This window comes from Mauremys mutica, chromosome 23 (genome assembly GCF_020497125.1).
Source record: "Mauremys mutica isolate MM-2020 ecotype Southern chromosome 23, ASM2049712v1, whole genome shotgun sequence".
Lineage (NCBI taxonomy): Eukaryota > Metazoa > Chordata > Testudines > Geoemydidae > Mauremys > Mauremys mutica.
This window is the reverse complement of record NC_059094.1, coordinates 14,567,968-14,594,951: the sequence shown is the minus strand read 5'-3', so window position 1 is coordinate 14,594,951 and position 26,984 is coordinate 14,567,968. Positions and strand designations below refer to the sequence as shown.

The following is a 26,984-nucleotide window of genomic DNA, read 5'->3' as shown; positions in this document are numbered from 1 at the left end:
TCCAGTAAATGAGGGGAGTGCATGGGGTGGGGGGGGTTGCTTTTGTTCTTTTAATATCTTCAGAATAAAGTTTTGTCTCCGTGCAGCTGCTTGTGGGATGATGTCAGACCTAGGCACGCTGAGAGCGAGATTTCGTCTACCCCTGGCTGGGGGAGGCCAGTTTACATCCAGCAACTCCCCGCCCTTTCCCTGCTCGCCCCCTGCAGCCAGGTGAGCAGGAGAGGGCCAGGAGATTAAGGCAGCAGGTAGGACACGTGTCAAGCCGGGTGGAGGATCCTCTCCCCTCAGACCGGCAATGGGTCTGAGCAACAGCACCGCCCTGGGGAGGAGGCTGAGATGGCAGAGTCTGGGAGAGCAGGAGCCATGAGGCTAGTGCAGCATATGGGAGAACAATGGGGGAAGGAACGCAAGCCACGGAGGTTGCTGGGACAGCAGAGCCTGGGTGGGGGCAGGTCCATGAGGTTGATGCACAAGCGGAGGCTTGGCACCGCGGTGCCAGCGGGCTCCTCTGGCCTGTTCAGAGCCACACGGTCTCCACTCTGCCCTGCCTGAGGAGGACACGGCCCTCACTGGCGTCTCGATTCTCCACTGGAACAAGCTGCAACGTGACCTTGAAACGACATGGGAAGCGGGTGTGAAAACGGAGTCGCCGGGCACTAGAGCACCCCGAAGGCAAGGCACCGGGCCGCAGGGCTAAGACACAGGCCTCAGAGCTTGACTGATCAGGCCACACTCCATGCGTCTCCACGCTGAGACCCAGCCTGTCTCTTTTGCACAGGGCGTCCCTAGTTACACACATCAGACAGAGCCAGGCTCTGGCCTCGGCCTTTGGATCCTGGTCTCTAATGGAGGCGGGATCCCCAGTCTCCATCTGGGGTTGTGGCACCCAGGCAAAGCTGCTCAAACACAGCAGGCGGATTGAGGAAACCCTCTATCAACACTGCATTGCTCCAGCACACAGTGGCTGAAAGCCCCGGGCAGAGCTACCCAGAACGATCCCCTCTGATGGCCAAGTCCCTAAGTGCCAGGGTGGGAGGAGCTTTGGGATCATGGGCAGCAGCTCTGACAAGGAGTGAGCTTTGCCGTAGTGAATCAGTAGCCAACCGGCATCTCCCAGCACTGGGAGCTGAAGGACGGGGTCACGGGTATCCCAAAGGGACGCCTGGCCCAGCTGCTCTGACTTACCACCGGCCAATGGGTGGGATGGAGCCAGCCACTTGGGGCCAGATCCTGAACAGCCCCATTGTCAGCACAGGGAGCAAGCGGAGAACCTGCATCATCTCCCCCTGTGCACATCCCACAGAGCAGAAACAAACCCGGGGATTCAGCCAAAGGCAGCAGCTACAAATAGGACATTGGGAATCCAGTCACACAGCCCTTAGAAGGGGGGAGAGCGGGGGCCTCAGAGCTGGGGTGGGGAGACCAGGCACGCCGGGGTTACCTTTTTCTTGCGGGTCCGCCGACACAGCTTCAGGTTGAGGAGCGTGAGGGTGAGCAGGAAGCACCGGATGCTGAAGATGATCTCTACCGTGTCGAGTATCAGGGACATGGTCCAGAGGGACAGCGTGGAGCTCTGCGGAGAGGAGTGGGTCAGGAGATCTCTTGGGGCCTGAGCCAAACCCACCACTCCCGCCAATGGGAGCTGTTCCACTGAGCTCCACCTTCCCACAGGCCCGATCCAAAGACAGGCACATTGGGGTTAACAGTAGGTTCCACGCCCAGCCCTGCTGCTGACTCACTGTGCAACCTCAGGCAGGTCATGTCCCCTCCTCCCCGTGCCTCAGTCTCCCCCTCTTCAAAGCAAGGATGATACTTCCTTTAGCTCAGGGCTGCCGGTACATTTAATGCACGAGTGTCTACAGCCCTCTGAGGTCCCCAGACGGAAGGTGCGAGAAGGGCACAGTGCTGGTGGTATTAGAAGCAGCGACATAATCAGAGCCTTTAAGGCCAGAAGGAACCATTAGATCATCTAGGCGGACCTGGCCATTCATTTTCATCCAGAGGCCCCTATATTAAGCCGACAGACTAACATTCCAGGAGCCTGAACTGCACACTGCAGGGAGAGTCCCCGGTGCACCCTATGCTCAAGGCCCCTGCTATGGGATTCCAGCAAGTGAACCACGCCCCCCATGCTGCAGAGGAAGGCAAAAATAATCCCTGAAACCCCATAAACACCCCGTATTCTGCCCTTGCTGAGTGGGCGCCGGGGGCATTACTAGACACTGCTATGCCAGGGCGGGAGCGTCCCCCTCTCACAGGGATTTCAGACCCTCCCAAGCACTTACATAGACACGGGTGGGGTCGAAGGAGCACTCGTGGGAGATCTGGATCAGCTCCACATTGGTGAAGGTGCAGGTGGCCAGCAGGGCGTTCCCTTTGTTGGCAAAGGTGAGGATGATGGAGACCGCCAGCCCCACGGAGCAGAAGAGCGAGAGCAGGGTGCTGCTTATGCTGAGGGAGAAGACTGCCCACTTCTGCGGCGAGTCAGAGAGAAACACAGCTAGTTACAGCGAGGGCCTGGGGGCACAGGCCCACGGGGCAGGCTGTCTGCATCCCTCCCACTGCTGGCCCTTCACACGGATGCCAGGGAATTCAGTCACCATGGGTGCACATGGTCTGAGCACAGGCCTGGGAGCGCCCTGCCACTGAGTCACGGCGGGTACGGACCAACCATATTCTACAAGACATCCCCTGGTATCCCACCACAGCCTTTCCCCAGAGAGCTACAGATAAGCTGTGTCTGGTATGTGTCATGCAGCTGCCCTTTCGTTCCTTGAAGGGTGGGTGAGTCACCCTGCACTGCACCCTTAGACACAGACTCAGCCGCTGCCTCAGTTTCCCCAAAAGGAGAATCGTGAGATTAAATGTTTGCAAGTACTTTGGCTTCCCCTCCTCTATCGCCAACCCTTTCCTGGGGTGGGAGGGGAGCTCATCCTCCATCTCCATTGCCCCTAGGCATGCTGCTACTTTCTCCCAAGCCTTACAGCCTGTCCTGGGGTTTGAAGCTCACATGGAGCCATTAAACTGTGTGTGTGTCTTTAACTCGTGCAGCGCAGCTCTCTCACTGGGCGGGGCACAGGCAAGCTCCCAGAGTGCATTCCCAGGCTCCAGTTCAAACAAATCTTTTCCCTCTGAAGTGCCAGAGGGGAAACTTGCAAGCAGCTGAGAGGATCAGCCAGACCCTTCCAGAGGGAGAGAGAGACCCTTGCGAGGAACAGGCCTTCTCCCCAGCAGAGCCTTTGGTGGGGGCAGGCCCCTGCAGCACGACAGGACTTTGGGGGAATTCGGGAGCCGTCCTTACCAGGGCTGTTAGGGAAAGGTATCTGGACAGCACAATCGCAGCTATGCCACAGGAGATGGTCTGCAAAGGAAACACAGCAATGGGAGGAGATGCTCTGCCAAGCCCCTCAGGTTAGAAAGAACTGGTACTAAAGCCCCAGAGACTTGGGGACTGTTGTCTTACCCCCACATTGTTTACTTCAGTTGGTCTCAACCTCCCCCCCCCCATCTAAACTTCCTCGGCCTCTACTATAGATGCAGCTGTATAGCCGCCCCTGGAGAAATCCATGCACAGCCACCCTTCGGAGCCTGCCTCCAGGAAATCAATCGCATTGCCATGCACCACAATAGGGTGCCAGCTTCCAGGGCCAGCTGGGACCATTGAAATGCTGATGTTATTAAAACCAAAGGGAGGCACCGTTTCGCCCTGCTGTACCACCGCTCGCTTCGGAGGAGGTACAACAGGGAGGAGTCTGATCCAGCAGGTGCCAGAGGACTCGGTGACCTCTTCCGAAGGGCTGGCTCGTAATCGGGGCTGCAGCTCGCCTTCCTGAACCAGGCTGAGCTGACGCGCAAACTGCAGCAGCTCAGCCCAGGGGAGAGTCTCACCCACCCCTCATTGTGGAGTGAGGCACGTCACTGAATGTTCTGCAAGTGCCTGAAATAATAATAATAATTAGGGTTAACAATTAAACTGACTGGTGCTGGCTTGACAGCTTCCAAGGCCAGCTTGGGGAAGAGAGAACTCAGGTGGCCTTAGAAACGCTCGGCAATCAGACTTTTTAAGGGTGGGTGATTTTCTAGGATTGGCGTTTATTTTTGTCAAGTGCCCAATGTTTGCACGTGTTGGAAAGGCAGCGAGTGCTCTGTACCGGGGTCCGCAACAGGAGCTCTCCCCAGTCGCTACTGAATTGGAGCTCACTGGTTCTAGAGCCTTCCTTAAACACAGCTTGGCAGCACCCAGTTTCTAACAGGACCTGGGATGGTCTCTGTCCCTGGTGGCTTCCCAGGGGCGAGCCTCTTGCAGGGGCTGCAACATTCACATGGGAATCTGCCCAGAATGGCTCCATCTGCCATCCAGGTACTTAACTGGCCCCATGGCTGCAGTATCTGAGCACCACTTCATGTATCTCTCCTCCCAACGCCCCTGGGAGGTGGGCAGTGCTATTATCCTCATTGGACAGATGGGAAACTGAGGCACAAAGAGACTAAGCGACTTGCCCGGGTCTGTGGCCCAGCAAGGAATTGAACCTGGTCTCCCAAATCCAAGGGTATCGCCCCACCCACTGGAGTACCCTCCCCCTTTCCATTGGCCGGCGAGACTAGCAGGGACGGCTCCACGTACCGTGATGTATTATGGCCCCAGCTAGACCCGGGGCCCCGTCATGCCAGTCTCTGCCCCAAAGAGCTGCCACGTAGCCTAGGTACCTTTTGGTGTCAGACTGGGGACCAGATTGTTCCAGCTCACACCAGTGCTGAATCTGGCCCATCAGGCTTTGGGGGGGGGGGTGTTTCTGTGGCGATGCTGCAGCCAGGGCTGTCCCAGCTACAGCCTCTGCAGGAGCCGTAAGAGCGAAGAGGTACGGAGCGCCCATGTGGGCTGCAGGAAGGGAAGAGATCGCAGCTCTGAGGCCCGGACTCGGGGGTGAGGAGGAAGCTTGTTTTCCTGATTAAAGGAACTTTGATGCCAGATTTTGTTTTCTTAAATAGCAGCAAGAAACTACAGGTGGGGGTGGGGATCTCGGGCCACACAGCTCCCAGGCCCAGCAGTGTCAGGCATTTAAAGCCAAGTGCTTTCCCCTGGCAGCCCTAGTAAGTAACTTGGGAGGCAGCAGAGCACGGCTGTGTGTGGGTAAAGGTCTTTGCACCCACGCTCCACTGGTCCCCAGCAGGATCTCCCATCCATCAGCCTCTACTTCAGCAGGGGGCTTCCCACCAAACACCTGCAGCCTGGAGAGAGACGGGCATCCCCCCCCCCCCCCAACACCCCACAGCTTTAACCTAGGGCGTCCCCTCCCAGACCCTAAACCACATCTTGTGGTCCGGCCACTCTCCTGCCTCCTAACAAGCATCCTCTACCCCCGTTCTCCATAGCTTCCCCACCCCTGGGCAGAGCCAGCATGCCAGGAGAGCAGTACCAGGATGGCCGAGGTCACCGAGATGATGTTGGAGATGGCGTACTGCAGGGAGATGGCATCCTGGGGGTTTGCCACGTAGCGCAGCACGGTCCCCTGCACGAGGGCTCCGGAGATGAAACTGAGGTGGCCGATCACAATCAGGATGAGCCCCGTCTTCATCAGCAGCTTCTGGAAGCTGCTGGAATCGAGGGTGTCTGTGCAGGAGAGAAGGGAGGGGCTCAGCTCGCTGCCGCTCTAGTTCGGGTCCAGGTAGCACCATGACGGGCAGGCACGGAACAAGCACAGCCACACAGATCCCTGCCCTGAGGACCTGACACTGCCGTGAGGGGTGGAGCGGGCATGGAGGAAGCCATGAGAAGCACTGATGCTGTTGTAATGCCCTATAAAAATCCCCTCTGAACTCCTGACCAGGACTCCGGAGCAGCCAAAGAGCCTGTCCCAGAGAATTTGCCCCGTGGGTGGCAGGGCACGGCTGGGGTAGCTGAGCAGCACAGACGGGATCGGTCCTAGTCCCGCACTCGCCAGTCGAGTCTCAGGGCTGGGACGTGACGCCCGACTAGCGCCTGGGCGAGCGTGGCAGCGGTCTCAGACAGGTGAGTGGTTCGGACAGGGCACGGGAACAGAGGTGGAGCAGAGCGATGGGGCGAGCAGAGGGGAGCGGCGCCGTGGGGCGGCACTGACTGAAGAGGGGGGCTTAGGGCAGTCCAGCCCCAAGGCACAGAGCAGCTGAGCTAGCTACAAAGGCTTCCAGAGGGGCCCAGAGAAGCAGCAAGCAGTGGATAGGGCTGGAGAGCCGAGTGGAGCTGTACTCAGGGGACTCCACCTCAGGGTTCCTTAGCTGGGAGGGTGCAGGAGCACCAGCTAGGTGGCCCCTTGGAGACTCCATTCCCAGCCTCTCCCCGCAGGACGGGCTGCAGGAGCTCCCTAGGCCCATATTCCAGTCCCAGCCTCAGGGGCCCTGGCTGCTGCGGGGAGGTCAGTTACTCCTGCTCCACTCTGTGCTTACGGGAGGGATTGAATTAATAGGGGGGAGCAGCGCAGGCCAGAGCGGATCCTCCCATAGCTCCCTGCCCGGAGAGCTCAAGCAGGTGGATCTAAGACCCTGGAGCACAGAGACTAAAGGGACAAGGAAATTCTGTAATCAGAAGCTTCCTACAAAACAAACAGATTTCTTTAAAGATTAACCACACGTTAAACCTCAAACGCCAAGAGATCATCTCCTCCCCTCCCAACAGGAAGGGCTGTGAGCGGGAGGGTGCCCAGGCCCTCTCCACACTAGGGCTTACAACTCTGCAAACAGAGCTCACAACTCGTGATCCTCGCAACCGGCAGGATCACAGGAACTGCTCTTTGGGGCAGAGCTTTCTTACTTCTGTTCCAGACCTACCCTGTTCCAAACACAGGCTGGAGCCCCCGGCGCAAAGCCTTTCGAGATAGCGTAGCCTGATGCTCCTGTGCGGACAGGGGCTCTGCTTTCTGGAGGTGATCTCAACCTCCCCCCTGCCCCCGGGACCAGAGCTCACAGATGGGGGATCTGGGTGGACTTTGCTTCTACTCCCAGCTCAGTCAGGCACTGGGCAAGTCCCTTTGCCCATGTGCCTCACCTGCCCCAGCTGTAGACAGAGAAGGATGCTGCCCAGCCTCACCCTTCCCCAGAGCCTTGGCTGGAAGGGGCCGAAGAAGCAAGAATTGCTACATTGTGGCCTCTGGTGACCAGCTCCCAGGACTGCCCCTGGAATCCTGTGGTCACCCCCTCCCTGGAGATCTGGGCTTTGATCCCCTGGCCTCATTTCTCACCTTTGCAACCCCACTGATTGTTTCCCACCCGCCAGCTTTAGCTGGGGCTCCTCAATTCCAAGCTCTTACAGGAAGGCCTTTGAGAAAGGAAAAAAAAATCCACAGGATGATGCAGACAAGGCCCCACCAGTCTCCAATCCATCACTGCCCTTCCAGTCTGACCCCCCAGGCCCATCAGGCAGGACCAGGGTGTGAAATTCCTTCCCCTCCCTGTCACTTTGGGGAACGTGGAAGCCACTCACCGAGTCCACACATCTTGGCAGCTCTCAGATCAGGCCATTGTTGCTTCAAAGAGGGTCCATGTTAAGGCGTCTCTGCTTTCATCCCCCGGGAGCAGGCAGAGGCAGGCTGAGTTCCTGGCACTCCCTGTCCCTACCCCGACCTGCGCAAGCTCTTCCAGGCACCGAGTCTGCCGCAGCTGCAGTTGCCTTCCCACGACTGTTTAAATCTGCTCTTCCTGTTTGACTAGCTCCCCAGGCCAGAACAAAGGGCTCAGCTCCACCTTCCCCTGCCCCAGGAAAGGTGATTCAGAGCTCAAACCCCACCCACCGCAGCTCCCATCTCCTGGCTGCAGTGATCTAGGTAGGTAGGCCTCTCCCTGCAGCCGGGCCAGACACCGCATGCTTCCCTTGTGATCCTGTGGCTCCAGGTTCCTTTGCTCCCAGCCTAAAGGGGCTGCACTGGAGCGAGGGAGCTGGTCCCCCGACATGAGTAAAGTTTTAACAGAAATCCCAAGATAGGAGTTTTATACCATGCAGGCAACCCACTCCTTACCCAGGGCGTTTGCCACCCATCTATATGAAGCTGCCAATCTCCAAGACTCCCCAGTCTTCTTGCTTGGGGGTGTCCACCCACCCTGCTGACCTCCCTATCTTGAAGGCGGTAACACTGCACACTTCCACACAAGCGGTCCATTTCCTAGACACTACTATGCTAATAAGCGATGGTCACATAAACACCACCCTATACCGGAAACCCACTGACCGCTATACTTAGCTACATGCCTCCAGCTTCCATCCAGGACACACCACACGATCCATTGTCTATAGCCAAGCTCTAAGATACAACCGTATTTGCTCCAATACCTCAGACAGAGATAAACACCTACAAGATCTCTATCAAGCATTCTTAAAACTACAATACCCACCTGCTGAAGTGAAAAAACAGATTGACAGAGCCAGAAGAGTACCCAGAAGCCACCTACTACAGGACAGGCCCAACAAAGAAAATAACAGAACACCACTAGCCATCACCTACACCCCCCAACTAAAACCTCTCCAGCGCATCATCAAAGATCTACAACGTATCCTTAAAGATGATCCCTCACTCTCACAGATCTTGGGAGACAGGCCAGTCCTCGCTTATAGACAGCCTCCCAACCTGAAGCAAATACTCACCAGCAACCGCACACCATACAACATAAACACTAACCCAGGAACCTATCCTTGCAACAAAGCCCGATGCCAGCTCTGTCCACAGATCTATTCAAGTGACACCATCATAGGACCTAATCACATCAGCCACGCCATCAGGGGCTCATTCACCTGCACATCTGCCAACGTGATATATGCCATCATGTGTCAGCAATGCCCCTCTGCCATGTACATTGGCCAAACCGGACAGTCTCTATGCAAAAGAATAAATGGACACAAATCTGACATCAGGAATCATAACATTCAAAAACCAGTGGGAGAACACTTCAACCTCTCTAACCACTCAATGACAGACTTGAAGGTGGCAATTTTGCAACAAAAAAACTTAAAAAACAGACTCCAAAGAGAGACTGCTGAACTCGCATTAATATGCAAATTAGATACAATTAACTCAGGCTTAAACAGAGACTGGGAATGGTTGGGTCATTACACTAATTGAATCTATTTCCCTATGTTAAATTCTCCTCACACCTTCTATGGGTCATCTTAATTATCACTTCAAAAAGTTTTTTTTCTCCTGCTGCTGATAGCTCGTCTCAATTGATTAGACTCTTCCTGTTGGTATGCATACTTCCACCTTTTCATGTTCTCTGTATGTATAAATATCTCCTGTCTGTGTGTTCCATTCTATGCATCCGAAGAAGTGAGCTGTAGCTCACGAAAGCTCATGCTGAAATAAATGTATTAGTCTCTAAGGTGCCACAAGTCCTCCTGTTCTTTTTGCGGATACAGACTAACACGGCTGCTACTCTGAAACCTGTCATTATCCCTCAGTTACTGAGAGGGGAGCCAGCGAGGGCTGGGAGATGGTCACCCAAGGCTGTGCAATGTAGCAGGGTACACATGGGGAGTACCGTCCTTCCAACTGCTAGTCTCCCTCCAGCACAGGGCTTTGGCTAAGGTTCCTAACAGGAGGTGGGAAGGAATGTTGGAAGCACATGGTTTTCTGGGGTTATTGTTATAGAAGGCAAAAGAGAGGGATCAAAAGAAGAAATCAACAGAGTCAGAGATAAAGTGAGAGCAGGGAAAAGGGCAGAGGAAGAAAACCAGGCAGTGAAATCTTCTGGAAAAGATACAGGCAATGGAGGCATCATGGTCCAGTAGACCAGGCACAGGACTGAGATTTAGGACTTTGGGGTTCTAGTCTCAGCTCTGCCGCTGATTTAGGTGAGTTCTTGTGCCTTGGTTTCCCCATCGTTGAAATCGGAGGGAAAAACGTTATGCAAATACAGTATTTATAATGCCACAGGTGTGGCGGTCACTTTACATAGAGAGCTCACACATGGTCCTTGCCCTCAATAATTTACCCTCAAGGGCCCTGATCCTGCAAGCTCAATGTACACACCGATGGACCCTTGCGGCCGTGTGGAGCCCTATTGATTTCAGTGAGGCTTGGTGGAGGCACAGAGGTCTGCCCAGGCAGGACTGGGGCCTAAGTGAAGAGCTTACACCCTTCTTACTGCAGGGAGGGAATATGAAGGATCTGAATCACATAATGGAAACAAAAACTGTATTTTTTTTGCCCCACACGTAAAACCATGTCTCTAAAGCAGGAATGAGTTAACACTAGTAAAAGGTGTGAGGCAAACAGGTTCAGGGAACGAGTATTGGGGAAGGAATGCAGTGTTGTTTAGAGTTGCAATCACAACGACACGTGTAGGGCACTCCTGATCTCGGTTTGTTCTTAGTTACATTAACACTTAGCACTAGGGTGACAGGGCAGAAGGGGATGGCATGGGAGCTACTCACTGGAAAAGTGGCTGCTTGTTTCACACATGAGAGCACTATCCCAGTCCAGGTTAGTTCAGGAGCAGCAGCAAGGAGTGGAATCTCAGAGCTGGCAAGAGAGTCCAACAGGGGCTGGAAACAGACCGTACCTCCAGTCCTGGAGATGCTGCTACTGAGTGAGGCTCCACACCGACACCCAATGGCCACATGCTTTTCTCACTCTGCCTTGCTGTAAAACCTAAACCTATTTCCCTCAATACTAATTTCCCCCTACCGTTACTCGCACCTTCTTGTCAACTGTCTGAAATGGGCCACTCTCATTACCACTTCAAAAGTTATCTTTCCTCCCTTGGTAACCTGCTGTTAAGTAAATTGTCTCCTTAGACTAACTTCACGCTTGGTAAGGCAAACTCCCATCCTTTCATGTATTAATACCTGCTCCTGTATTTTCCACTCCATGCATCTGATGAAGTGGGTTCTAGCCCATGAAAGCTTATGCCCAAATAAATGTGTTAGTCTCTAAGGTGCCACAAGGACTCCTCATTCTTGCTGTAAGGATCATTCCAGGGGTCAGCCGGTCCTCTGAATGGGAGCAGCTCCCCTGTGTGCGTTTCCTGGGGAATTCCCAATGCCAGCCTGTGCCATTTATATTTCTAATGCAGCCCTCCAGACAGAAAGGTAAGGAGGGGGACCGACCTACTGGTCACACAGACACTATCCAACAGACTTGTCATTGTCCCTCAGCACACTGAATTGGTTTTCACGCTACCCGGTTACTCCTCAGCCACATACCAGCGTTCCTGACAAAGGCCCAGCGTATCTTTTTCAGACAAGATATAGCGCAACAAGTGTGTGTGTTGAAATTGCCCAAAGCTGTGGAGGAGGCAACAGTGACCAGCACTTGTGCTTCTGCAACAGGTCACTGTGAGTTATTTCCCAGCTATCTCCAGGAAGCGCTGAGCGAGCGTGGCATGGCTGGTACAGCAGTGACAACCATGAAACCCTCGCTAGCCAGGGGGGGTTTCTTACACATATACTCTCTGTTGTGCAACAAGCTCCTTCAAGGATGAAGAACGATTCAGGGGACTTGGTTACTGCAGTGCAGAGAGAGGGTCTGGGCAGGGCTCAGTGGGATGCCGTGTTACCAGCACTGAGCCTCCTGGCAGGATGCCCTGCACTGTGCTCCACCCCAGGGGCCTGCTCCTCTCCCAGAGGGGGGATTAGAACCCAGGAGTCCTGGCCATTTCCCTGGACGGGTGCCCAGCGGCTGAGACCTCACTCCCCACGGCAGGGGGCGCTGCGCTCAGCACTAGCAGGCAGATCGAAGCCTAGACCACCCCGCGCCCTTCTAACCCTGCCAGCCGCCTTGGTGGCGGATAAGACCCGCCCCTCCTCGATCCCTCCCAATCATCCTCCACCCTGGCCCTTGTGCATCAGCGATTGGCTGCTCCGTGCGTCAGTCACGCGTGACGCGGGCGGGGCGAGCCACAGCGGCCCAATGGGAGTGCTGGGTGGGCGGGCTCGCGGAGGCTTGGCCGTGTGGGGCCCGGCGGACGGGGGAGCAGCGATGGCACCGAACGTGCAGAGCCGGGAAGGCGAAGGCCGGAGCCTCCGCAGGGGCCTCCGGGCCGTGCTGCTGGGGCCGCCCGGGGCGGGCAAGGGCACCCAGGTGAGGGGCCGGGGGGCTGCGGGGCGCGGCCCGGGGGGGACACGTGGGCCGGGGATCCCCGGCCGGACTGGCAGGGCCCCGCGCAGGGAGCGGCCAAGGTCACAGGTGGAGTCCGGCAGAGAACCCAGGAGTCCCGGTCCCCGCCGCCCTTCCCGGCCCCCGGGGCCTGCTCCCCTCCCGGAGCGGGGAATAGAACCCAGGAGTCCTGGTCCCCGCCCCCCTTCCCAGCCCCTGGGGCCTGCTCCCCTCCCGGAGCGGGGAATAGAACCCAGGAGTCCTGGCCCCCGCCCCCCTTCCCGGCGCCTGCTCCCCTCCCAGAGCGGGGAATAGAACCCAGGAGTCCTGCTCCCCGCCCCCCTTCCCAGCCCCTGGGGCCTGCTCCCCTCCCAGAGCGGCGAATAGAACCCTGGAGTCCTGGCCCCCGCCCCCCTTCCCGGCACCTGCTCCCCTCCCGGAGCGGGGAATAGAACCCAGGAGTCCTGGCCCCCGCCCCCCTTCCCAGCCCCTGGGGCCTGCTCCCCTCCCAGAGCGGCGAATAGAACCCAGGAGTCCTGGCCCCCGCCCCCCTTCCCGGCACCTGCTCCCCTCCCGGAGCGGGGAATAGAACCCAGGAGTCCTGGCCCCTGGGACCTTCTCCCCTCCCAGAGCAGGGAATAGAACCCAGGAGTCCCTCCCCTCCCAGAGCAGGGCATAGAACCCTGGAGTCCTGGTCCCTGCCCCCCTTCCCGGCCCCTGGGACCTGCTCCTCTTCCAGAGCGGGGGATAGAACCCAGGAGTCCTGGCTCCCGCCCCCCTTCCCCCTTCCCCCTTCCCAGCGCCTGCTCCCCTCCCAGAGCAGGGAATAGAACCCAGGAGTCCTGGCCCCTGGGACCTTTCCTCTCCCACAGAAGGGAATAGAACCCAGGAGTTCTGGCTCCTGCCCCCCTTCCTGGGCTCTGGGACCTGCTCTCCTCCCAGAGCGGGGAATAGATCCCAGAAGTCTTAGCTCCCGCCCCCCTTCCTGGTACCCGGGGCCTGCTCCTCTCCCAGAGCTACTTGGGGCATGCTCCCAGACCGTGTTAAAATAATTTGTCTGGTTCTCCTGGCAAAACCAGCTCCTTTGTACCAATGTTACCAAACCCTGTTCGGATTTTAACTCTTAACTTTTTAATATAGCTTCCATCACTGTGAGGTGAAATTACTTCCCGTGATAAAAACTTCACCTGTGGAGAATCAATGGGATCTGTTCATGGAAGTTGCACCTAATTCACTTTTTATTCTGTTTTCTCCCATCATAGGCTCCTAAACTTGCTGAAACCTACTGCGTTTGCCACCTGGCAACAGGTGACATGCTGAGGGCCATGGTGGCTTCAGGATCGGAGCTGGGTAAAAGGTTGAAGGAGACTATGGATGCTGGGAAGCTGGTGGGTATAGTGAGATGGATACTGCTAATGAAAGTGCCAATCCTCTGGGTATATTGAGAGGCCTGAAAAAAGCATTTTAAAAAAAAATACAAGCCTGCGGTGATCAAACAGCTGTCCTTCATATAGAAACCAATGACAAATCCAGACCAGAAAACTAAGAACAACTTCCAGGGCAAATGTGTGATTTCCTCTCCTCTTCCCCCTATTGCCACAGGAAAGATGTCTTGTAAAGATGCTGCTCCCTATCCTGCTTAGATCTGAGTTTTCTTCCTTAAAATTCCTGTTTTCTTAGCTTTTAGCTTTCCCTTTTGCTTTATCTAGTTTCACAGAACACAGAGTAAATCCTGATTAATCAGCTTCTGGCTAATAACCACAGTTTGGGGTAATGGAGTGTTTGTGTCTCTGGGGTTGCAGGAACAGGTGTTATCACTACCGCACTCCCAAGCCTCCTGTTCACGTGGTGCTCCTAAGCCCCGCAGAGTGAAGATTCCAGTTATCCAAGATGTCATATCTCCTGAGTCATTCAGATAATTGGGGTTCATCTGTAATTTGTAAGGTGAAAATAAGGCCTGAAGACCATTTACCCTCACAGTTACATAGGGCATTAAACTCTTCCATGTAAAAATGGCTTGGGTTGGGGTCCTGGATGACTGTACTTAGTACCTGTGGCACATTTTGTCCATAGACTTCAAAGCATTTTGTCAAGGTGGGTAAAGCTCTTAATAGGGAAACTGAGGCAGGGAGTGAAGTAACTTGCTCAAAATAACAGTTGGAGCTGAAGTCTACTTACTCCCAGCCTGGTGCTCAATCCATTGCATCATTTTGCCGCCCTTTATGCATAACTATATACCCAGGTTCAGACCTCAAGTTTCCCCACTTTCTTTCCTCTTCTTTCCCCACGTGTTACGCTGAATCGTGCTATTTGCCAATAGCAGGCTTTAGTACGCGTAAGAAAACTCCTCCCAGAAGGCTTTGCGGTAGCACAGTGAGACTGCTTATCTTCAGCCTTCATGTGGAGCTTGCATTGCATCATTGAGCCTGGTTATGAAAGATAGGAGCACTATCTAGAAAGACGGGCAGTTATCTTTAATGTGCGTGGTCCTGGGAACACTGAACTGCATTGGCAATATATTGTATTAGCATATTGTGGCTTTAAGATAGCTTAGTTTGGTGGAAGTACAGCAATTCCCAAAGCCCATTCTTGGAATGTGTTTACTTTTTAAAAATAACGTAGCTTTCTTTTAAATGAATGGTTGCATCAGCCTCAGAATCATGGAAATAACCTTAAATTCCAACCAAACCACCCAGCCTCTATTGCATCATCCATTTTAGGGCTCTTGCCTCTAATGGTGTTGTCAGAGTTGTACCAGTGTGGTGCTCTGCTCTCTCCAATGTTGATATCACTCAGCTGCGTGCGTGTGTTCCCTCTGTGTGCTGCCCCAGCTCTGCGCAGATAGCTGATACAGCAGACCCGACGAGAACCCCCAATAACCACAGAGTCCAGTAAGATGCAAAGTCACGTCGACTAGGTTTATTGCGACCTCGGACACAATTGCAGTTCCCTGTAGGTTTCTTAGCCTAATTTAGGGCATACTACGAGAAAGTACCTCTTGGCAATGGACCCGGCTCTCCCCTCGGCCGGACAAAGGCACCTCCCCAGGGATGCATTCTTATACACAGATACAAACAAGTTACACATCACACCTGACGTATTGAGGGGCCACCTTTCTACGTAGCAAGGTACAACCCCTCTACATATTTAGGTGCCGCCTTCTACCTTGTACATGTTGGTTCGATCAAAACAACTCTATCCATCATTTTACCCTTTTGCCCCTGTCATTGGGATGGGTCGGCCTGTCCTCCTGTTATCTATGGAATGTTTCAGTATAGCGTGTTCTAGTGCTGTGTTTATGCTAGGTGAATATATGTTTATGCAGCACCAGCCCTTTTCGTGCCAGCTTCTGTGAGCAGGGCCTACCTCTGGCTCACAGCTTAACTTTGCTTTATGTTAGCAAAGTCTTGACCATTACTTTAGTTCAGGTCTCAGGCCTTATACTGGGCCTTTATCAGTGCCTGCACTTACTACAAATGGTACATCTATACAGCAAAGAAAAACCTGCAGCTGGCCTGTGCCAGCTGTCTCGGGACCAGGCTTTGGGGCTGTTTCATTGCTGCGTAGACTTTGTGCTCGCTGAAGTTCGAGCTCTAGGACCTTTCCACCTTGCAGAGTCCTAGAGCCATGGCTCTAGCCTGAGCTCAGAAGTTTATTCAGCAATGAAACAGCCTCGCAGCCCAAGCCCTGCAAGCCTGAGTCAGCTGGAACTGGCCAGCCATGGGTTTCTAGTTGATGTGTAGACATACCCTAGCCTACCCGAAACCCTAGGACCAGATTCTGGTAGGCTGCAGTAGCATAAATCAGGAATAACTTCACTGAAGACAATGGAAAGTTACTTTGGATTTAAACCAATAACATTTGGCCACTAGTCTGAATTGGTGTCTTCCACAGTCAACTTCATCCCAATTTTATGTTCTGATTGGAGTATGAGGAAGCCAAGTAGAGCCTAGATGCTGCAAGCACCTATACGTGTTAACTTTAAGCATGTGAGTTAAAGTCAACAGGGCTATTCATGTGCCTAAAGTTAAACTTGCATGTAACTTTGCAGGAATGGTGCCTGTCTATCTCTACAGGGGAAACAGTGAAATTGTGCATTTCTCAGCACCTTTTTAAGGATTATTTTGTTGATTAATCTTTGTTATAGTGGTTGACTCCTGCCTGTAGGGTCTGTGGAATCTGTCCCACAATCAGTGAATGCACAAGTTAAGAGTCTCATGATGCTGTTCACTTGCCCACATTGTGTGGCCAGTGAAGTAGTATTTGTGCTCATTGACCCTGTTAAATGCATGTCTTGCTGTCTACGTGTTACATACACACAGGTAGCAAAAGAGAACCCTTGCTTCCTGCCTAGGGTGTGTTTGAACTTGTAGCTTTTGCATTGTATGAACAAAACTTTGCGTTCAATTATATTACACATGCCCACGATTGACATTGCTATTTTGTGATGGTTTTGTTGCACATAGGAGCAGGTGCAGACTAGGTACTCGTGATCCCTGGGCTCCAGTGTGTATATTCAGTGGCTAGCAGGTGTGAAGACAATGTTCGGTGAAGTCAGTTGAATTGCAGGGGTGTAAATAAGGGCACCCTATGGTCCATGAGGCTTAAGATAGGACAGTGCTGGCCTAATCGGGTCTATTTACTGTTTTTAATGAGCTGAATGAGACTTTCTTCTAAGGTGGGTGATGAGATGGTGGTGGAACTGATTGAGAAAAACCTGCAGTCTCCTCCCTGCAAAAATGGCTTCCTGCTGGATGGTTTCCCTCGCACAGTGAAGCAGGCGGAGATGGTACGTGACTTCAAATCCTCTAGCTCAGTAGCTCTTGTTACAGCTCCATTCCCACCCCCAGCCATGTCTCTAGAGGAGACTTGATTATGTCGGAACTCTCTCTATTGCGGTGTATCTGTGTACTTAAAGGGAATGTTTTCTATTACAGCTGGATGAGCTCATGGAGAAGAGAAGCGAGAAGCTAGATTCTGTGATTGAATTCAGCGTTGCTGACTCCTTACTCATCCGGAGGATCACTGGACGGTAATAATTTTCCTTCCTCCGCAAATAGGCCAAGTCCTTTTTTCTTACCGTTTTCCCAATGGTTTGGGAGAACAGTGAATTTTGGTTCCTGGGATAGTTTTACCACTGGGTGGAGCCAGCTGTGTCAAAGCACCTCAATCCTGGCCTGCTTCAGCCTTTGCTATTTCAGTCTTTGCTCCACACACATACACGGTTCTGCTGTCACACCTCAGTACTGACCGGTAGCATGCCCTGCTATTCCCATCTTGGGCCTTCCTTGAACAAAGTCTGTCCGTCTGTGTCATGGGTTAGTGGTTGGCGATATGACTAAGCATCAAGGGAAAATGTGAAACACTAATGGCTAATGATGTATCTTCTCTGGTATTATCACTGCTTCATTGTATTACCTTGTCCTGGATTGGACATGGCCATTTGGGTCCAGCAGAAGTTCTCCATTACATCACCTAGTCCTTTAAAATATGGATTTCCAGAAGATTCCTGCCTCACTCCTGGACAAAATGCTCCTCCTCCACCCCCCAGAACGTCGTCTTTTCTTCAGCTCCCTGGAGAGCTGCTTGATTGAAGTGACTGGAGCAAATTTATTGATAGAGTGAAAAACACCTGTGCTGCTGCGGATGTTTCTCATGCTGACTGGTGTTTGGTTGTCTTATCATGAGCGCAGAGGTACTTTGCTGACCTTTGTTTTCGGTTTTAGGCTGATCCACCCAGCAAGTGGCCGCTCTTACCACGAGGAGTTCAATCCCCCTAAAGAGCATATGAAGGACGATGTATGTGAGCTACTGATACATTTCTCCTGAGATCTTATTTAAATTACCTTCAGACCAGTAACCAAGCTTTTACTGCCCTGTCTTCCCATATTGTCACCCATTTGACTAGAGATGAGTTTAATGGAGGGGAGGGCTCTGCTGGGCTGTAACAAGCTGCAGATTTGGCCTGTTCACTGTCGCCTTCCTTTCTCAGGCCACCGGGGAGCCCTTGATCCGCCGTTCTGACGATAACGAAGTGGCTTTGAAAACTCGGCTGAAGTCCTACCACACCCAGACCATCCCGCTGGTAGACTACTACACCAAACGAGGGATCCATACAGCCATAGATGCCTCCCAGTCCCCTGACGTGGTGTTTGCCAGCATCTTGGCAGCCTTCTCGAAAGCCACATGTAAAGACCTGGTTATGTTTGTTTAGGGCTCTGCTAGTGCAGCACACTCCCTTCTCCTGGGGGGTCAGGGAGAGGAACGGCCCATTAGAGAGCGGAAGGAGTGGGGATGACAGCCGGAGAGAGGGCTGTGCAAAGTGTCCATTAAACAAGCAGTTGCTGGTCTATTTTTCTGGCCTATGTCAGCATGCTGGTATGTTTCCGTATACCTGTGTGTGAGAGAGAATATAGCCTGTAGGGGGCGCAGTGAGCTAATGTACCGGCTCTTTGCTGCTAATAACATGATTAGATCCAGTCAGGTCAAAAGTGAAAGTTTGGTTTCTTCTGAAGAGTCCTAGTTAATGGGAAAACAGCTGCACTTTCCGCTGTTCGATCTCTTTGGCTGGGACCCAGCATGGCAGTAGCAGGAGTACTGAAGGTCATGGCTGATCTGGGAGGGAGAAGCTCGCAGTACACAGGTCAATGGCGTCTTCCATGCCTCGCCGGACGGCTGTGGAAAATAAAACGCTCTGTCTGCTTGCAGGAAGTGAGCGTTGTCTGTGTGGGAGGACGAATGAATGCAAAATATGTGAGCGGAGAGTGTGCTGCTTAGTACCATTTCAGAGCAGACGCCTTTACCTTGTGGTACATGTCCTATTTATTTTATACTGCGTGAGCAGTGCTGTAATAACCAGCCTTGTTTTCTTGGAGGGGAATCTGGATCCCAGTGGGTTTGACTCTAAAGGGGGAAGGTGAGCGTAGGCCGTAGGAGACTCCCCTTTGGAAACGGGGTGGGAACGGAAGCTGTCTCCTCATCCCCTGATCATGGGAGACGATGTGGCGAGCCCTTCGTGCCGTTTTCTCAAGGTTTCCAAACAAGTCATTTTTCAAGAAGTGTGCGATAAAAGCTTTGAGTGTCCTTGAGCCCTTCTGACTTGCCTTTTGAGATCATGGAAATGCACTTGGGTTTCTCAAGCAAGCCTAAGTGCTCGTGCTGAAACCCGTGCTGCCCGATGTTGATTTTAACGTGACAGAGGTCATGCTGCCCTCACAGTAAAAACACGGCTGGTATGAAAGGAACGAACTCTGTCCTCTGTGGAAATCTCAACAGTACGTAGAAGCTTCTGGTATAAATGCTTATTGGCCCAGATGAAGCTGAGTGTCCTTTAACCTTCAGTGTATTTTGCTGACTTGGTGTAATAGGCTGTGTAATCTCATTGTGTATAGGAGATGTGGAGTCTTTGTGCTGAGCTGCCTGAGGGACTGGCCCGTTCAGTTTGGGGGTCAGCCAGGAGGCATTCTTCTCTCCTTTTGTTCATGATTTACTGTTAATCACACTCTGCTCCTGGACATCCTTTCCTGTGAAGTATAGTCGTCCCTTCCCCCTTTCAAAAATCTGTAAATAGCCCCAGAAACTGAAAGTGGTCTCGTCACTGCTGCTCTCTGAAAGCATGTGACTGTGCGGGAAGGGGCGTGGAGGGAAACCAGAAGTTTAGACTCTTGCTCTATTTGGGTCTTCCCCAACTTCCACTGCCTTGCAGTGGTATTTCCTCTTGCTTCACCGCAGCGTAGACTGTGGTGTTGCTGCTAGTGGGGTGCTGGGTACAGATGCTCTGAAAGCAGATAGGAGCTTCCAGTTAGTTCAGGAATGTAAGAAGACTGGGTATAGACAGCAACGGAAATGAGTGTCTGTTGGAGCCACTACGGTATAATTGTTTGCCTGGAATGACAGAAACGGTCCCTTGAGTGTACTTGAATCTCTTGAGAAGGGGAGCCCATGTAGCAATAATCTAATGGCAGATTCCCACTAAATGGCCTGGATTTGGGAACCAGCGCACCCCACCCCCATGTGTGATCTGCATCTGTCCTACATGTCAGCCTCATTCTGCTGTTAACCATGATGGTTTGGTTTTTATTTCTTAAATCTGTTTGTTTTTTGTTTTTTCTTTTTGTTTCCCATTTATTTCAGCTCAGTGACTCCATAGGCCAGACAAGACACGACCAAAGGCTGCATGCTCCATCACCTCACTCCATCCCTTCCCCTTGGGAGAAAGGGAGGTTGGGAGGGATAGGGGGGTCATGGCTGATCAGAGGAAAGGTGGGGAAGAAGGAGAAGGCAGAGTGGTTTGTTTCTCATCAGAATCATGTTCAAGAGGAGATTGATCTTTAATTAAAAAAAAAAGACAAATATTTGGGGAGGAAGAACACATTGTATTGTATGAAAACGGATTTCTGTGCCAAAGATCAGACCGCTGAGCCTTTGCCCTGCGATGAGCCTTGGACTTGGTGCAATTTCAAGCTTCCAAATGGGACTCTTGGTACTGCCGTTGCTTGGTGGCTCTGCATGGTTTCTTTTTCCCCTAAGGTCATTGTAGAATGTGTTTCTGCTTCCTAAACGTAATTCCCCTATTGTAGGACCAAAATGAATACGTGAAATGACTCCTTAGCTCTGTAATAGAGAAAAGAGCTGACGAAATTGTACTTCCCTCGTTTCCTGGATATTTTGGCCTTCCTAAAACAAGGCAAAGGTGGTCTGAGGAGCTTTCTGCTCCTGTGTGATGCCATCCAGGACCTGAGCTCAAGCCCAAGCCTTCCATCTTTCTGATCTTGATAAAGCTGAACGTCCTAAAATGCTGAAGAAATACGTAGGATTTTACCCCTCTTCCACTTGACTGGAAGCGACAATGAATTCGATTTTTTTGCCTCTTTTTACAAACCAAATGCTGCCTTGTCTAGTCTCTGAATCAATAAAACATACTTTACATTTTGTAGCTGTAGCTGCGTTCTCTTTTTGACCTACACCCAACACAGGCTGGCCGAGGTGATAACGTACTGTAGACTACATAGACCAGAATGGAGAGGGTACAGAGGATGACTAGGAAGTCCAGCCAGAGAACTCTGCTCTGTGCAACTAACAAACATACCCTGCCATTTTCTTTCTTAAATACATTTCAAACTCCCTACAACGGAAGCGATTGTTCCAAGTGCTGTCCCTGTTCTCTCTCTTCTGCTCTTGGGTATGAAGAAAGTAAAGGTAAATTCCTTTGAGCTTTGACTCTGTCTTGGCTGGCGCTCGTCTTCTGTGTGTTTTCAGAGCTGACATCTCTCAGAGTTCTAATAGCTCTCTCTTTCCGTCAGTGGTGTGTGCCTTAATGTGGTCCTATATTCTTTCCCCACTCCCACCAAGCCTACACGTCAACTTTTACTGCATTTGAGTGTAGCAGATTCTTCTGCACTGTAGCCTGTGCCCATCACCTTTCCTTTGAAAACCCAAAGCAGTCAGAATACAGAGCACAGTTGTGCTGCCCAATAGCGGGCCAGGTGTCCCTTGAGAATGGCTGTCGCAGGATGCAGACCGGGGAGTAGAAGGGTTTGTCTGAGCTGAACCTCTATTGGGTATAAATGGATCCATTCTGTAATCCTCTTCCCAGCCCATTGACCTTGAGTGCTCTCTGGGAAGGAGATGTTTACAAGTCTAGTACATTGTTCCTGTTAAATGACTTCACTCCTGCAAGCTGCTTATTCTGTGATCTTTTGAAAGTTGTGTTTGTTTTTCATGCAGATAATTTATTCAGCAGCAGGGGAAGAAAATATGCCCTATGTATAGCACTAGGACCAGCGTGGTGTAGGACACTGCATTTTCCCTTTCATTCAATGTGGTGTGAGTTGTTCTCCAATGTAGCAGTCTCCCTTGCTAAGGAAAAGTTGCTCCAGGGTATGGGCTGCAGAAAGCATCAAGCTGCTTTTCCTTCTGAAGTGTGCTGCGGGCTTCAATGGTGGCATACCTCCCCCCCCCCCCAAAATAGCATCTGTGAAAGAGAATGCAGCAAACCTCCTCCCCTGCACAGTGTTCCAGGCTGCTGAGAATGCAGCGTCCTCTGGCTTGTAGCATCTAGGCTTGGGGCTGGGGAATGTCACATCCGCTGCATTCCCTGCAAAAGAGCATCTGGCTTGGAATGCAAAATGAATCCCTGCTCTGCACCAAGCACATGGAGTGAGGAACAAAACATCTAGATACCATACTGCATTGCTGGGGGGCTGGCTATGCATAGAGACCACCTGGCCCCTCTGCACACTGCGGAGCATCTGGGTGGGAGACCTGTACTGGCTAATGGTGCCTATTGAGGAGGGAGACCAGAATCCCTACAGTACCCACCCTGCCTCTCGCCAAAGTCTCCTACCCCCCCCCCCCAGCTGCTTGTGTTGCAATGAAATTTAAAGCCATCCCCTTATTTTACGCCTAACATTCTGCCCTGCACACCCCCAGCACTGCTCCTTTTGGTTGCTGCCAGGCATTGCTTAATAAGGGCTGTGGGCAATACCAAGCGAGTTGGCGGGAGGGAGAGGGGAGAGGTCCAGGGGATGGAGTTCCCCTGCCGTTGCTATGGCAACTGTTTCCAAGCGGCAACCCCAAACGCTGCAGGAACAGCACCGTGAGGGGGAGGCTGCCATTGGCTGGGCGGGCAGGGCTGCTGGGTGACATCATGGAAAGTGGGGACAGAACAAGGGAAGCTGCTGAGTGAAGCGGAGCCTAGAACAGGAGGGGGAATCTGCAGTAGGTAAGAAAGAGAACCCCCCCCCCGCTCCAAAGCTCATGGGACTCCCCCATCCCCCTTTAGGGGTTCAGGGAGGGTTGTCCCAATGGGAAGATATCAAGGGTCCAGTGATGCCCTCTCCCGATCTGGGGTTTTGTAAGGTTGCCCATCACCCTGGTATCTGAATCCTCTCTCCATCCCCCTGCCTAGAGTTCCCCAACCGTTCTTGGCACCTGTACTGATTTCACCTGGCTCGGGGGCTGCCAGCCACCGTACCGGGCACTGTATCCTAGGGCGTGCAATGCCCTGGTAGCTGCTGTGACATGTGGGTTACTCTGAAGCTCTGCATTGCTGTTATTGGGAGCAGCCCCTGAGCTCTGCGCTAGATCAGAGCTTGAACCGCTAGGTAAGGGTGTGGGGGCTGTGATAGCACCAGTGTGGTGGGGCAGGAGGAGGGGTTGTCTGAGCACCACTTGGTTGTGCGAGTGCATGCCACTGAATGGAAAGCAGAGAAAGGGGTGGACCAGGAGGGGCTTAGGGTACCCTGAGTTTCACGGTGGTGCCGTAGAACAGGAGCTTTTGAGCTTAGCTGATGTACCTGGTGGAGGGAAGCAGAGCTCTCTTGTGGGGTTAGAATGGGTGCCGTTGAACGAGTGAATCTGAGATTTGAAATGACCCAACCTCCAGGACACACCCCCAGGTAAATAAGAGGGTGGTGAACAATGCAGGTGCAGTGGAGCCCAATTCAACAATGCATATAGGAGAGCCTAGATTATTGGTCGCCGAAGTCTATGGTGCTATTATGGTTGAGGCCAGGAAGCACTGGTGGGGAACCACTGCTTGAGAGGGGTGGCCTGTCATCCTGCTATTTCTGGGAGTTTTCTAGTTTTGTCCGGATACTAATCCTGCAGGCCAGCAAGGCAGGATAGTGACAGGTCTCAAAATAATATTTGATGTCACGTTGCTTTGCCACAGAACAATTGCATCTGTTCACCTAGTATAACAAATTAAGGGTGAAATTCACCCTCTAAGCCCCACTGGGCTTAAGTGGTACTAAGGCCTAATGCTGGTCTGCTGCATGGGGTGAATTTCATCGGTGTTGATACCTGTGGGAGGAGTGAATTCCATCGGTGTTGATACCTATGGGCCAGGTTTACCTTTTCACCCTAACCCTTGAAAAAAACCTGTTGGTTTTACAGTTACATTTCCATGGCACAGTATAGCGTCGTTTTTGTACATTCAAGTAGACTGGACATAGAAGCCAGGGGATGCCATCAGCAGAGGAAGCGAGTTAGTTGTGGTAAAATGTAGCTAGCTCTGGCTGTTTCTGCCAGACCTTCACTATATCAACACCTACAGCATGTATGTGATTGGGAGAAGGGTAGCTGGGGTAGGAACAGTGACTGAAGCAGGCTGTCAGCCAAGCGGGGGTGGTGATTAAATCTCCCCCGTAACTTAGAAAATAAAAACTAGAGATTGGAAACCCTGGAAAACATTAACCTCAGTGGGAAAGTAGATACATTACTGAAAACACCGGAACGGAGGCGTGCCAGTAAAATTATGGGCATCGGCTTATGCTGCTCTCATTAAAGCTGTTTAAAAATCTTTCCCACGTATGTGGGAGCACAATACTCCTTTGAAAGGCTGCAGAACTGAATGTAACAAAGGTGCCAGAAGCTGTTGTATAACAGGTACCATGGAGCGACAAACCTTAGAAACACCTGAGAGAGAGAGTGAGTGGGTGGATTCTTAATGAGGAGGATAACGATGCTTTTTGCTAGGCTGTAAAGTTACCCCTAGCTCTGTAAACCATTTCCACAAGGGATGCTGGTTCTATGCAGAGCTATCAGGGGATGGCTCAGGAATAGCTACTCTGCAGATTATTTTGAGGTAATTACGTAAACAGCTCACGTTGCTGCCCGTGACTTCATCGGATAGTGTTGGGTCCAAGCCCCCAGCTTTAAAGGCCTTGCTGGGATTTTCGGAGCCGGCTTATTGCCTCACCCAGGTGGCTTAGATTGTCAGCTGGGTTTTATTTTTCTGATGTGGGAGGAAGGCACTCTTGTCTGTGCTGGCTTTTGAAACTGTGCTTGAGTACAGGTGAGGCCTGGGTGATAGGTAGCCAAAGGGGGATCTACCATTGCTGGGCTGTCCAGCGCAGACAGGCCCAAACCATGCCAGAAATACCATGCTTGTCTAAGTAAAAGCTTAGCCTCTCCAGTGGCTTTTGAATCCTGTTCGCCTGCAGTTTGGGCCCCCTGTGTGCTCGCTGACTAAATGGTAATTACAGACACGTGGCTCGGACGACTTCTGAATCATGTGCCAACTTGATTTCCAAACACAGTTCGAAAGTCAGTGGAGATGGAGCCTTAAACAGGCAGAAAGAAGACTAACGCCCCCTTATCTCTGACTCTGAATTGTTCAGAGGCCTTTCCTATGACTTCTCTACACTAGAAAACGGATGGTAACGTGAATATACTACGGTTTGGTTCTTTGTGACCAAGGCAGGTTCTAACACATTTGGGGTGCTGTCATGTGATAACATGTTCCTCAGCTACATCACATTTCCTAGTATCGATGGCCCCCAACGAAGGTAACCCCAAACTGTCTTCTGCGGCACAAACGGTTAGGCCTGGGATTTGTGGTGGATCTTTGCCCTGCAAGATAGGTTAGGAGACCTGGCTGGCTGAGACAGAGAACCGATGCTTTGGCAAAGTAACACACTGTTATCACAGGGTGTGATCATGCACAGAGCCACCCCTCTACAGCCTGTTCCACAACCCTGTCTGCAGAGCAGAGGGCTTCACACCCGCCGGCCACTGGAGTCAGCGAGAGCAAAGGGAACTCCTCTGTTAACAGGGTGACTCATTACCCTGCAGAGAGTGGCTGCCTACTGCAGCTACCTAAGCTGTTTGTCCCAGAAGAGCTTAATAATGTGGGCCAGGACTGAGCCCCGACATCTCTAGCCTGGGCAATTCATAGCCCCAGTACTTCCGGGCTTGCTGCGTCAGTTATGACAGTAAAAAAAATTGTTTGAGCCCCGGCACCTAATTGCTTGAGTCCTGGCATCTCCTTCATTACAAATGAAGCCCGGCTGGTCAGGCACTCTTAATCCTTCCCACTCTGCGGGCTCTGGCATGTCATGGTTGCCGTGATTTTTATTAACTAATTTCATCCTGTTCCTTTCTGTCAGTTCATTTGACAGTGACACAAGCACATCACAGGCGTGTGTCACGCTTATTTATTTTCCCTCTTTACCTAGCAACTAACGTCAGGCAAGAGCCGTGCCAGAGGGAGGCGGATGAAAGGAAAGCCGGCAAAGAGGGAGTCAGCTCTGGCTCCCAGTGCTGCTAGAATGAACACACAATCCCTTACAACACACAACCTGGGGGGGGTTCCTTCTTTGCTGAGAGCCATGCATCCAGATGCCAATGGCCATGCGAGCAGTCAGCCATTGGCTCTCTGCATTGTAACAAGGAAGCTGGTTAAAAAAAATCTCCCGCTGGTTTTGTTATAAATTTGGCCCCGTGCCCTCTCAGCCTCCTAGGGAACCCTGAAGACCCTGTTCCCCTTCTTCTGCTATTGACTTATTTCATCTGGGCTGAGTAAGAGGGGCTAGAAGGTTGTGAATGGACAGCAAAGGCTGCTTTGCCCAACCCTTTTATCCTAGCTCCCTTCCTCCTGGCTTTGCCTCCATCCCCCTTGACTCTTCATAAACAGGGCCAAATTCACTGCAAGCATGAGTGGGTCCAAACCCATTGACTGCAGTGCAGGCTGGAAGACAAGAGGACATTCCCTGGTTACAAATAAACTTTCATTCTGAACAATAAATGGCAATGACTCCCTGGCACAAACCTTCTGCTAGCTCCAAGCACCAAACATCTTAAGCCCAGGCCTTGGCACTGGTGTGCAAAGCTTTGGTGGCAGGAGGCCAGCGGGACTGTTCTTTTTGACAGGCGACTGAGATTAAAAATCTCCTTTTCTTTGCAGCATTAGTGTCTCTAGGCACTTTGGGGTCTTGCTCGGTTCCACAACAGAGAGGGTTACAGAGGGCCGTGGTAAACCTGCTTCCCTTCCTCCTGAGCGCTTCTCTCATTCAGACATGCTCTCCAGACCGCCCCTTGCACACCAGATGTAGGAACAAATACTGAGGTTTGGCAGGGCTTATGAATTTTGTCCTGCTAGATGTTAAAGACGCACTCTCTGTTCTTGGCTGGGGGATAGGA

General features: G+C 52.2%; 2 protein-coding genes across 4 annotated transcripts; one reads left to right on the top strand and one right to left on the bottom strand.

Annotated features, from left to right (window-relative positions):
* Positions 1-10: 10 nt before the first annotated feature.
* On the bottom strand, positions 11-7,733 carry TMEM54 (transmembrane protein 54). Its single transcript, XM_044997904.1, has 6 exons — positions 7,457-7,733; positions 5,418-5,611; positions 3,302-3,361; positions 2,286-2,474; positions 1,442-1,573; positions 11-610 (listed from the first exon to the last, which is right to left on the bottom strand). Exons 1-6 carry the CDS (start codon positions 7,467-7,469, stop codon positions 518-520), a joined length of 681 nt encoding a protein of 226 aa, XP_044853839.1. The 5' UTR covers positions 7,470-7,733; the 3' UTR covers positions 11-517.
* A 4,157-nt stretch (positions 7,734-11,890) lies between these two features.
* Positions 11,891-20,990, top strand: AK2 (adenylate kinase 2). Of its 3 annotated transcripts, none has more exons than XM_044997897.1 (7): positions 11,891-12,044; positions 13,322-13,447; positions 16,738-16,848; positions 16,997-17,091; positions 17,786-17,858; positions 18,052-18,247; positions 20,198-20,990. In XM_044997897.1, the coding sequence occupies exons 1-7, from the start codon at positions 11,943-11,945 to the stop codon at positions 20,206-20,208; spliced, it is 714 nt and encodes a 237-aa protein (XP_044853832.1). In that variant the 5' UTR covers positions 11,891-11,942; the 3' UTR covers positions 20,209-20,990. The 3 variants fall into 3 exon arrangements, with proteins under 3 accessions (XP_044853832.1, XP_044853833.1, XP_044853831.1); XM_044997898.1 differs by having other exon boundaries at positions 20,193-20,990; XM_044997896.1 differs by having other exon boundaries at positions 18,052-20,990.
* The last annotated feature ends 5,994 nt before the right edge of the window (positions 20,991-26,984 follow it).

Coding starts and splice junctions, on each gene's coding strand:
- TMEM54 (XM_044997904.1), bottom strand. Junction 2,475..3,301: donor ACCTTTCCCTAACAGCCCTG/GTAAGGACGGCT, acceptor GACTCGCCGCAG/AAGTGGGCAGTCTTCTCCCT. Junction 611..1,441: donor GGCGGACCCGCAAGAAAAAG/GTAACCCCGGCG, acceptor TGTCGTTTCAAG/GTCACGTTGCAGCTTGTTCC.
- AK2 (XM_044997896.1), top strand. CDS start 11,943: ATGGCACCGAACGTGCAGAGCCGGGAAGGCGAAGGCCGGAGCCTCCGC. Junction 12,045..13,321: donor GGGCGGGCAAGGGCACCCAG/GTGAGGGGCCGG, acceptor CTCCCATCATAG/GCTCCTAAACTTGCTGAAAC. Junction 13,448..16,737: donor CTATGGATGCTGGGAAGCTG/GTGGGTATAGTG, acceptor CTTTCTTCTAAG/GTGGGTGATGAGATGGTGGT.